This window comes from Embiotoca jacksoni, unplaced genomic scaffold (genome assembly GCF_022577435.1).
Source record: "Embiotoca jacksoni isolate LCO1_2020_lvr unplaced genomic scaffold, fEmbJac1.0.p SCAF_53, whole genome shotgun sequence".
NCBI lineage: Eukaryota > Metazoa > Chordata > Actinopteri > Embiotocidae > Embiotoca > Embiotoca jacksoni.
In genome coordinates, this window is record NW_027185407.1 from 395661 (window position 1) to 407348 (window position 11688).

The window sequence follows — 11688 nt, forward strand, 5'->3', positions numbered from 1 at the left end:
GTTTTAATCAGACTAAATGTAAAGATACATTCTTAACATTAACATGAAACACTATGCAGATGACACTCCTCTTTCTTTGGGCTTTGCTATTTTGTCCAGCTCCTTATCTTTTTGAATTTACAGTTTTTATAGTGACAATAAAAACATATCTACAAGAAGCAACTGCTGACTGATGACAACACTGTTTGCAAGTTTGTTAAGAGCTGCTGGTTTCACTGGTTGATCTTTATCAGAAATTGTCTTCTTCTTGAACAGAGGTATTAAAATGAAACATGTTTTTAAAAACAAATACTCTTTGGAAACTGTCTTATGTTTACCCGACTTCAGACAAAATTGTGCTGACTTCATAATTGTCTTACAAGCAAAACTTCACTTTTAAAGACAGAAGAGATTTTTGGGAGGTTGTGACAACCCATCAGACTGTCAGTCACTCTCACAGCAATAAACAGCAAGTGAAACCTTTGGATGTGTTTGTATTCATGAAACAAAATGGGTGTTAAATTATCATCAGCTCTCATCCATGAAAAAATGAAAAACAAACAGTTTAGTTGAAATAAGAACGGAAATCGTGATATTTTTCTTGTACTAAATATCACGAAAACATCCTGTAGTTGTACAAAGTATGTGCAGTTATGGATAATCTGGAGTCGTATTTCTTGTCAGATGTTCAAAAGAAGTCCAATTTCCTTTCCTTACCAGTGATAGAAAGCCTGACAGAGTCACTCGATTGGGAGATGAATTCACGCCTCGGTCCCCTCTTCTGATACTGACACTGGTACAGTCCTTCGACATCAAAGTCCACTTCAGAAAGGTTGAAGGTAGCAGAGTTGCTTCTTGAAGTTTGATTCTTTGTGGATGAATCCGACGTCTTCGTCAGGATGAAGGTTCCACCTAAAACCTGAGTTGAGATGGAACAAGTGATTCCGACGTTCTGACCCCAGGTGACCTCACCGGCAGGATTCATGGAGATGGTGGGCTTCCCGAAGGTCACTGAAAAAGCAGCGTGATGTCAGAAGGTTCAATGTGTTGCAGGTATACTGAGTTACACTTGTTTGAAATGTTATTACTTTGTTAGCTTTCTATTATTTCACACCGATGAAGGAAACAGGATGTTTTTCTTACCACTAACGACGAGTGGAACAGAGTCACTGAGGGATGATCTGAACGTTTGACTTGAAATGCTTTTCTCGTACTGACACCGGTACGATCCGTCATCATCAAAGTCCACGTTACGGATCCTGAAGGTAGCAGAGGTGGAACTTGATCTTTCAGTCTTTCTGAATGAGCCTGACGTCTTGGTGAGAACGAACGTTCCTCCTGAGAACTGAGTTGAGATGGAACAGGTGATGCTGACGTCTTGACCCCAGGTAACCTCACCGGCTGGATTCATGGAGATGGTGGGCTTTGGGAGGTTCACTGAAACAGATCACGTAACAAAGAAGCTGAATGACAGTCTGCAGATTGGCAGCTCCAATCAGAGCTGTATAAGCTTTCTTCTTCAAAGCTAAATGAACATGTGGCAAAGAAAACAACCCCAGCAACAATTTAGGGCAGAATTTTGGATGCATTGAAGATAGAAAAATCTCCCACCTCATTTATCCAAAACTGGTTTTAATCAGACTAAATGTAAAGATACATTCTTAACATAAACATGAAACACTATGCAGATGACACTCCTCTTTCTTTGGGCTTTGCTATTTTCTCCAACTCCTTATCTTTTTGAATTTCAGTTTTTATAGTGACAATAAAAACATATCTACAAGAAGCAGCTGCTGACTGATGACAACACTGTTTGTAAGTTTGTTAAGAGCTGCTGGTTTCACTGGTTGATCTTTATCAGAAATTGTCTTCTTCTTGAACAGAGGTATTAAAATGAAACATGTTTTTAAAAACAAATACTCTTTGGAAACTGTCTTATGTTTACCCGACTTCAGACAAATTTGTGCTGACTTCATAATTGTCTTACAAGCACAACTTCACTTTTAAAGACAGAAGAGATTTTTGGGAGGTTGTTACAACCCATCAGACTGTCAGTCACTCTCACAGCAATAAACAGCAAGTGAAACCTTTGGATGTGTTTGTATTCATGAAACAAAATGGGTGTTAAATTATCATCAGCTCTCATCCATGAAAAAATGAAAAACAAACAGTTTAGTTGAAATAAGAACGGAAATCGTGATATTTTTCTTGTACTAAAAATCACGAAAACATCCTGTAGTTGTACAAAGTATGTGCAGTTATGGATAACCTGGAGTCGTATTTCTTGTCAGATGTTCAAAAGAAGTCCAATTTCCTTTCCTTACCAGTGATAGAAAGCCTGACAGAGTCACTCGATTGGGAGATGAATTCACGCCTCGGTCCCCTCTTCTGATACTGACACTGGTACAGTCCTTCGACATCAAAGTCCACTTCAGAAAGGTTGAAGGTAGCAGAGTTGCTTCTTGAAGTTTGATTCTTTGTGGATGAATCCGACGTCTTCGTCAGGATGAAGGTTCCACCTAAAACCTGAGTTGAGATGGAACAAGTGATTCCGACGTTCTGACCCCAGGTGACCTCACCGGCAGGATTCATGGAGATGGTGGGCTTCCCGAAGGTCACTGAAAAAGCAGCATGATGTCAGAAGGTTCAATGTGTTGCAGGTATACTGAGTTACACTTGTTTGAACTTTTATTACTTTGTTAGCTTTCTGTTATTTCACACCGATGAAGGAAACAGGATGTTTTTCTTACCACTAACGACGAGTGGAACAGAGTCACTGAGGGATGATCTGAACGTTTGACTTGAAATGCTTTTCTCGTACTGACACCGGTACGATCCGTCATCATCAAAGTCCACGTTACGGATCCTGAAGGTAGCAGAGGTGGAACTTGATCTTTCAGTCTTTCTGAATGAGCCTGACGTCTTGGTGAGAACGAATGTTCCACCTGAGAACTGAGTTGAGATGGAACAGGTGATGCTGACGTCTTGACCCCAGGTAACCTCACCGGCTGGATTCATGGAGATGGTGGGCTTTGGGAGGTTCGCTGAAACAGATCACGTAACAAAGAAGTTGAATGACAGTCTGCAGATTGGCAGCTCCAATCAGAGCTGTATAAGCTTTCTTCTTCAAAGCTAAATGAGCATGTGGCAAAGAAAACAACCTCAGCAACAATTTAGGGCAGAATTTTGGATGCATTGAAGATAGAAAAATCTCCCACCTCATTTATCCAAACCTGGTTTTAATCAGACTAAATGTAAAGATACATTCTTAACATTAACATGAAACACTATGCAGATGACACTCCTCTTTCTTTGGGCTTTGCTATTTTCTCCAGCTCCTTATCTTTTTGAATTTACAGTTTTTATAGTGACAATAAAAACATATCTATAAGAAGCAGCTGTTGACTGATGACAACACTGTTTGTAAGTTTGTTAAGAGCTGCTGGTTTCACTGGTCGATGTTTTTCAGAAATTGTCTTCTTCTTGAACAGAGGTATTAAAATGAAACATGTTTTTAAAAACAAACACTCTTCCTGTATCGGCCCAGTTTTTGAAACTGTCTTATGTTTACCCGACTTCAGACAAAATTGTGCTGACTTCATAATTGTCTTACAAGCACAACTTCACTTTTAAAGACAGAAGAGATTTTTTTGAGGTTGTTACAACCCATCAGACTGTCAGTCACTCTCACAGCAATAAACAGCAAGTGAAACCTTTGGATGTGTTTGTATTCATGAAACAAAATGGGTGTTAAATTATCATCAGCTCTCATCCAAGAAAATATGAAAAACAAACAGTTTAGTTGAAATAAGAATGGAAATCATGATATTTTTCTTGTACTAAATATCACGAAAACATCCTGTAGTTGTACAAAGTATGTGCAGTTATGGAGAATCTGGATTTGTATTTCTTGTCAGATGTTCAAAAGAAGTCCAATTTCCTTTTCTTACCAGTGATAGAGAGCCTGACAGAGTCACTCGATTGGGAGATGAATTCACGCCTCGGTCCCCTCTTCTGATACTGACACTGGTACAGTCCTTCGACATCAAAGTCCACTTCAGAAAGGTTGAAGGTAGCAGAGTTGCTTCTTGAAGTTTGATTCTTTGTGGATGAATCCGACGTCTTCGTCAGGATGAAGGTTCCACCTAAAACCTGAGTTGAGATGGAACAAGTGATTCCGACGTTCTGACCCCAGGTGACCTCACCGGCAGGATTCATGGAGATGGTGGGCTTCCCGAAGGTCACTGAAAAAGCAGCGTGATGTTAGAAGGTTCAATGTGTTGCAGGTATACTGAGTTACACTTGTTTGAAATGTTATTACTTTGTTAGCTTTATATTATTTCACACCGATGAAGGAAACAGGATGTTTTTCTTACCACTAACGACGAGTGGAACAGAGTCACTGAGGGATGATCTGAATGTTTGACTTGAAATGCTTTTCTCGTACTGACACCGGTACGATCCGTCATCATCAAAGTCCACGTTACGGATCCTGAAGGTAGCAGAGGTGGAACTTGATCTTTCAGTCTTTCTGAATGAGCCTGACGTCTTGGTGAGAACGAATGTTCCACCTGAGAACTGAGTTGAGATGGAACAGGTGATGCTGACGTCTTGACCCCAGGTAACCTCACCGGCTGGATTCATGGAGATGGTGGGCTTTGGGAGGTTCGCTGAAACAGATCACGTAACAAAGAAGTTGAATGACAGTCTGCAGATTGGCAGCTCCAATCAGAGCTGTATAAGCTTTCTTCTTCAAAGCTAAATGAGCATGTGGCAAAGAAAACAACCCCAGCAACAATTTAGCGCAGAATTTTGGATGCATTGAAGATAGAATATCTCCCACCTCGTTTATCCAAACCTGGTTTTAATCAGACTAAATGTAAAGATACATTCTTAACATTAACATGAAACACTATGCAGATGACACTCCTCTTTCTTTGGGCTTTGCTATTTTGTCCAGCTCCTTATCTTTTTGAATTTACAGTTTTTATAGTGACAATAAAAACATATCTACAAGAAGCAACTGCTGACTGATGACAACACTGTTTGCAAGTTTGTTAAGAGCTGCTGGTTTCACTGGTTGATCTTTATCAGAAATTGTCTTCTTCTTGAACAGAGGTATTAAAATGAAACATGTTTTTAAAAACAAATACTCTTTGGAAACTGTCTTATGTTTACCCGACTTCAGACAAAATTGTGCTGACTTCATAATTGTCTTACAAGCAAAACTTCACTTTTAAAGACAGAAGAGATTTTTGGGAGGTTGTGACAACCCATCAGACTGTCAGTCACTCTCACAGCAATAAACAGCAAGTGAAACCTTTGGATGTGTTTGTATTCATGAAACAAAATGGGTGTTAAATTATCATCAGCTCTCATCCATGAAAAAATGAAAAACAAACAGTTTAGTTGAAATAAGAACGGAAATCGTGATATTTTTCTTGTACTAAATATCACGAAAACATCCTGTAGTTGTACAAAGTATGTGCAGTTATGGATAATCTGGAGTCGTATTTCTTGTCAGATGTTCAAAAGAAGTCCAATTTCCTTTCCTTACCAGTGATAGAAAGCCTGACAGAGTCACTCGATTGGGAGATGAATTCACGCCTCGGTCCCCTCTTCTGATACTGACACTGGTACAGTCCTTCGACATCAAAGTCCACTTCAGAAAGGTTGAAGGTAGCAGAGTTGCTTCTTGAAGTTTGATTCTTTGTGGATGAATCCGACGTCTTCGTCAGGATGAAGGTTCCACCTAAAACCTGAGTTGAGATGGAACAAGTGATTCCGACGTTCTGACCCCAGGTGACCTCACCGGCAGGATTCATGGAGATGGTGGGCTTCCCGAAGGTCACTGAAAAAGCAGCGTGATGTCAGAAGGTTCAATGTGTTGCAGGTATACTGAGTTACACTTGTTTGAAATGTTATTACTTTGTTAGCTTTCTATTATTTCACACCGATGAAGGAAACAGGATGTTTTTCTTACCACTAACGACGAGTGGAACAGAGTCACTGAGGGATGATCTGAACGTTTGACTTGAAATGCTTTTCTCGTACTGACACCGGTACGATCCGTCATCATCAAAGTCCACGTTACGGATCCTGAAGGTAGCAGAGGTGGAACTTGATCTTTCAGTCTTTCTGAATGAGCCTGACGTCTTGGTGAGAACGAACGTTCCTCCTGAGAACTGAGTTGAGATGGAACAGGTGATGCTGACGTCTTGACCCCAGGTAACCTCACCGGCTGGATTCATGGAGATGGTGGGCTTTGGGAGGTTCACTGAAACAGATCACGTAACAAAGAAGCTGAATGACAGTCTGCAGATTGGCAGCTCCAATCAGAGCTGTATAAGCTTTCTTCTTCAAAGCTAAATGAACATGTGGCAAAGAAAACAACCCCAGCAACAATTTAGGGCAGAATTTTGGATGCATTGAAGATAGAAAAATCTCCCACCTCATTTATCCAAAACTGGTTTTAATCAGACTAAATGTAAAGATACATTCTTAACATAAACATGAAACACTATGCAGATGACACTCCTCTTTCTTTGGGCTTTGCTATTTTCTCCAACTCCTTATCTTTTTGAATTTCAGTTTTTATAGTGACAATAAAAACATATCTACAAGAAGCAGCTGCTGACTGATGACAACACTGTTTGTAAGTTTGTTAAGAGCTGCTGGTTTCACTGGTTGATCTTTATCAGAAATTGTCTTCTTCTTGAACAGAGGTATTAAAATGAAACATGTTTTTAAAAACAAATACTCTTTGGAAACTGTCTTATGTTTACCCGACTTCAGACAAATTTGTGCTGACTTCATAATTGTCTTACAAGCACAACTTCACTTTTAAAGACAGAAGAGATTTTTGGGAGGTTGTTACAACCCATCAGACTGTCAGTCACTCTCACAGCAATAAACAGCAAGTGAAACCTTTGGATGTGTTTGTATTCATGAAACAAAATGGGTGTTAAATTATCATCAGCTCTCATCCATGAAAAAATGAAAAACAAACAGTTTAGTTGAAATAAGAACGGAAATCGTGATATTTTTCTTGTACTAAAAATCACGAAAACATCCTGTAGTTGTACAAAGTATGTGCAGTTATGGATAACCTGGAGTCGTATTTCTTGTCAGATGTTCAAAAGAAGTCCAATTTCCTTTCCTTACCAGTGATAGAAAGCCTGACAGAGTCACTCGATTGGGAGATGAATTCACGCCTCGGTCCCCTCTTCTGATACTGACACTGGTACAGTCCTTCGACATCAAAGTCCACTTCAGAAAGGTTGAAGGTAGCAGAGTTGCTTCTTGAAGTTTGATTCTTTGTGGATGAATCCGACGTCTTCGTCAGGATGAAGGTTCCACCTAAAACCTGAGTTGAGATGGAACAAGTGATTCCGACGTTCTGACCCCAGGTGACCTCACCGGCAGGATTCATGGAGATGGTGGGCTTCCCGAAGGTCACTGAAAAAGCAGCGTGATGTTAGAAGGTTCAATGTGTTGCAGGTATACTGAGTTACACTTGTTTGAAATGTTATTACTTTGTTAGCTTTATATTATTTCACACCGATGAAGGAAACAGGATGTTTTTCTTACCACTAACGACGAGTGGAACAGAGTCACTGAGGGATGATCTGAACGTTTGACTTGAAATGCTTTTCTCGTACTGACACCGGTACGATCCGTCATCATCAAAGTCCACGTTACGGATCCTGAAGGTAGCAGAGGTGGAACTTGATCTTTCAGTCTTTCTGAATGAGCCTGACGTCTTGGTGAGAACGAATGTTCCACCTGAGAACTGAGTTGAGATGGAACAGGTGATGCTGACGTCTTGACCCCAGGTAACCTCACCGGCTGGATTCATGGAGATGGTGGGCTTTGGGAGGTTCGCTGAAACAGATCACGTAACAAAGAAGTTGAATGACAGTCTGCAGATTGGCAGCTCCAATCAGAGCTGTATAAGCTTTCTTCTTCAAAGCTAAATGAGCATGTGGCAAAGAAAACAACCTCAGCAACAATTTAGGGCAGAATTTTGGATGCATTGAAGATAGAAAAATCTCCCACCTCATTTATCCAAACCTGGTTTTAATCAGACTAAATGTAAAGATACATTCTTAACATTAACATGAAACACTATGCAGATGACACTCCTCTTTCTTTGGGCTTTGCTATTTTCTCCAGCTCCTTATCTTTTTGAATTTACAGTTTTTATAGTGACAATAAAAACATATCTATAAGAAGCAGCTGTTGACTGATGACAACACTGTTTGTAAGTTTGTTAAGAGCTGCTGGTTTCACTGGTCGATGTTTTTCAGAAATTGTCTTCTTCTTGAACAGAGGTATTAAAATGAAACATGTTTTTAAAAACAAACACTCTTCCTGTATCGGCCCAGTTTTTGAAACTGTCTTATGTTTACCCGACTTCAGACAAAATTGTGCTGACTTCATAATTGTCTTACAAGCACAACTTCACTTTTAAAGACAGAAGAGATTTTTTTGAGGTTGTTACAACCCATCAGACTGTCAGTCACTCTCACAGCAATAAACAGCAAGTGAAACCTTTGGATGTGTTTGTATTCATGAAACAAAATGGGTGTTAAATTATCATCAGCTCTCATCCAAGAAAATATGAAAAACAAACAGTTTAGTTGAAATAAGAATGGAAATCATGATATTTTTCTTGTACTAAATATCACGAAAACATCCTGTAGTTGTACAAAGTATGTGCAGTTATGGAGAATCTGGATTTGTATTTCTTGTCAGATGTTCAAAAGAAGTCCAATTTCCTTTTCTTACCAGTGATAGAGAGCCTGACAGAGTCACTCGATTGGGAGATGAATTCACGCCTCGGTCCCCTCTTCTGATACTGACACTGGTACAGTCCTTCGACATCAAAGTCCACTTCAGAAAGGTTGAAGGTAGCAGAGTTGCTTCTTGAAGTTTGATTCTTTGTGGATGAATCCGACGTCTTCGTCAGGATGAAGGTTCCACCTAAAACCTGAGTTGAGATGGAACAAGTGATTCCGACGTTCTGACCCCAGGTGACCTCACCGGCAGGATTCATGGAGATGGTGGGCTTCCCGAAGGTCACTGAAAAAGCAGCGTGATGTTAGAAGGTTCAATGTGTTGCAGGTATACTGAGTTACACTTGTTTGAAATGTTATTACTTTGTTAGCTTTATATTATTTCACACCGATGAAGGAAACAGGATGTTTTTCTTACCACTAACGACGAGTGGAACAGAGTCACTGAGGGATGATCTGAATGTTTGACTTGAAATGCTTTTCTCGTACTGACACCGGTACGATCCGTCATCATCAAAGTCCACGTTACGGATCCTGAAGGTAGCAGAGGTGGAACTTGATCTTTCAGTCTTTCTGAATGAGCCTGACGTCTTGGTGAGAACGAATGTTCCACCTGAGAACTGAGTTGAGATGGAACAGGTGATGCTGACGTCTTGACCCCAGGTAACCTCACCGGCTGGATTCATGGAGATGGTGGGCTTTGGGAGGTTCGCTGAAACAGATCACGTAACAAAGAAGTTGAATGACAGTCTGCAGATTGGCAGCTCCAATCAGAGCTGTATAAGCTTTCTTCTTCAAAGCTAAATGAGCATGTGGCAAAGAAAACAACCCCAGCAACAATTTAGCGCAGAATTTTGGATGCATTGAAGATAGAATATCTCCCACCTCGTTTATCCAAACCTGGTTTTAATCAGACTAAATGTAAAGATACATTCTTAACATTAACATGAAACACTATGCAGATGACACTCCTCTTTCTTTGGGCTTTGCTATTTTGTCCAGCTCCTTATCTTTTTGAATTTACAGTTTTTATAGTGACAATAAAAACATATCTACAAGAAGCAACTGCTGACTGATGACAACACTGTTTGCAAGTTTGTTAAGAGCTGCTGGTTTCACTGGTTGATCTTTATCAGAAATTGTCTTCTTCTTGAACAGAGGTATTAAAATGAAACATGTTTTTAAAAACAAATACTCTTTGGAAACTGTCTTATGTTTACCCGACTTCAGACAAAATTGTGCTGACTTCATAATTGTCTTACAAGCAAAACTTCACTTTTAAAGACAGAAGAGATTTTTGGGAGGTTGTGACAACCCATCAGACTGTCAGTCACTCTCACAGCAATAAACAGCAAGTGAAACCTTTGGATGTGTTTGTATTCATGAAACAAAATGGGTGTTAAATTATCATCAGCTCTCATCCATGAAAAAATGAAAAACAAACAGTTTAGTTGAAATAAGAACGGAAATCGTGATATTTTTCTTGTACTAAATATCACGAAAACATCCTGTAGTTGTACAAAGTATGTGCAGTTATGGATAATCTGGAGTCGTATTTCTTGTCAGATGTTCAAAAGAAGTCCAATTTCCTTTCCTTACCAGTGATAGAAAGCCTGACAGAGTCACTCGATTGGGAGATGAATTCACGCCTCGGTCCCCTCTTCTGATACTGACACTGGTACAGTCCTTCGACATCAAAGTCCACTTCAGAAAGGTTGAAGGTAGCAGAGTTGCTTCTTGAAGTTTGATTCTTTGTGGATGAATCCGACGTCTTCGTCAGGATGAAGGTTCCACCTAAAACCTGAGTTGAGATGGAACAAGTGATTCCGACGTTCTGACCCCAGGTGACCTCACCGGCAGGATTCATGGAGATGGTGGGCTTCCCGAAGGTCACTGAAAAAGCAGCGTGATGTCAGAAGGTTCAATGTGTTGCAGGTATACTGAGTTACACTTGTTTGAAATGTTATTACTTTGTTAGCTTTCTATTATTTCACACCGATGAAGGAAACAGGATGTTTTTCTTACCACTAACGACGAGTGGAACAGAGTCACTGAGGGATGATCTGAACGTTTGACTTGAAATGCTTTTCTCGTACTGACACCGGTACGATCCGTCATCATCAAAGTCCACGTTACGGATCCTGAAGGTAGCAGAGGTGGAACTTGATCTTTCAGTCTTTCTGAATGAGCCTGACGTCTTGGTGAGAACGAACGTTCCTCCTGAGAACTGAGTTGAGATGGAACAGGTGATGCTGACGTCTTGACCCCAGGTAACCTCACCGGCTGGATTCATGGAGATGGTGGGCTTTGGGAGGTTCACTGAAACAGATCACGTAACAAAGAAGCTGAATGACAGTCTGCAGATTGGCAGCTCCAATCAGAGCTGTATAAGCTTTCTTCTTCAAAGCTAAATGAACATGTGGCAAAGAAAACAACCCCAGCAACAATTTAGGGCAGAATTTTGGATGCATTGAAGATAGAAAAATCTCCCACCTCATTTATCCAAAACTGGTTTTAATCAGACTAAATGTAAAGATACATTCTTAACATAAACATGAAACACTATGCAGATGACACTCCTCTTTCTTTGGGCTTTGCTATTTTCTCCAACTCCTTATCTTTTTGAATTTCAGTTTTTATAGTGACAATAAAAACATATCTACAAGAAGCAGCTGCTGACTGATGACAACACTGTTTGTAAGTTTGTTAAGAGCTGCTGGTTTCACTGGTTGATCTTTATCAGAAATTGTCTTCTTCTTGAACAGAGGTATTAAAATGAAACATGTTTTTAAAAACAAATACTCTTTGGAAACTGTCTTATGTTTACCCGACTTCAGACAAATTTGTGCTGACTTCATAATTGTCTTACAAGCACAACTTCACTTTTAAAGACAGAAGAGATTTTTGGGAG

General features: G+C 39.9%; 1 protein-coding gene across 1 annotated transcript in view; it reads right to left on the reverse strand.

Moving 5' to 3' along the window:
- Positions 1–11688, reverse strand: part of LOC138212149 (uncharacterized) — a 39868-nt gene that overhangs the window by 11809 nt on the left and 16371 nt on the right. Inside the window, exons 20-33 of the mRNA XM_069172424.1 lie at positions 10803–11096; positions 10377–10670; positions 9196–9489; positions 8770–9063; positions 7570–7863; positions 7144–7437; positions 5963–6256; positions 5537–5830; positions 4356–4649; positions 3930–4223; positions 2730–3023; positions 2304–2597; positions 1123–1416; positions 697–990 (exon numbers count right to left, since the gene is read on the reverse strand). Of these exons, the coding sequence (XP_069028525.1) occupies positions 697–990; positions 1123–1416; positions 2304–2597; positions 2730–3023; positions 3930–4223; positions 4356–4649; positions 5537–5830; positions 5963–6256; positions 7144–7437; positions 7570–7863; positions 8770–9063; positions 9196–9489; positions 10377–10670; positions 10803–11096 (4116 nt within the window). The remainder of the gene's footprint in view (positions 1–696; positions 991–1122; positions 1417–2303; positions 2598–2729; positions 3024–3929; positions 4224–4355; positions 4650–5536; positions 5831–5962; positions 6257–7143; positions 7438–7569; positions 7864–8769; positions 9064–9195; positions 9490–10376; positions 10671–10802; positions 11097–11688) is intronic.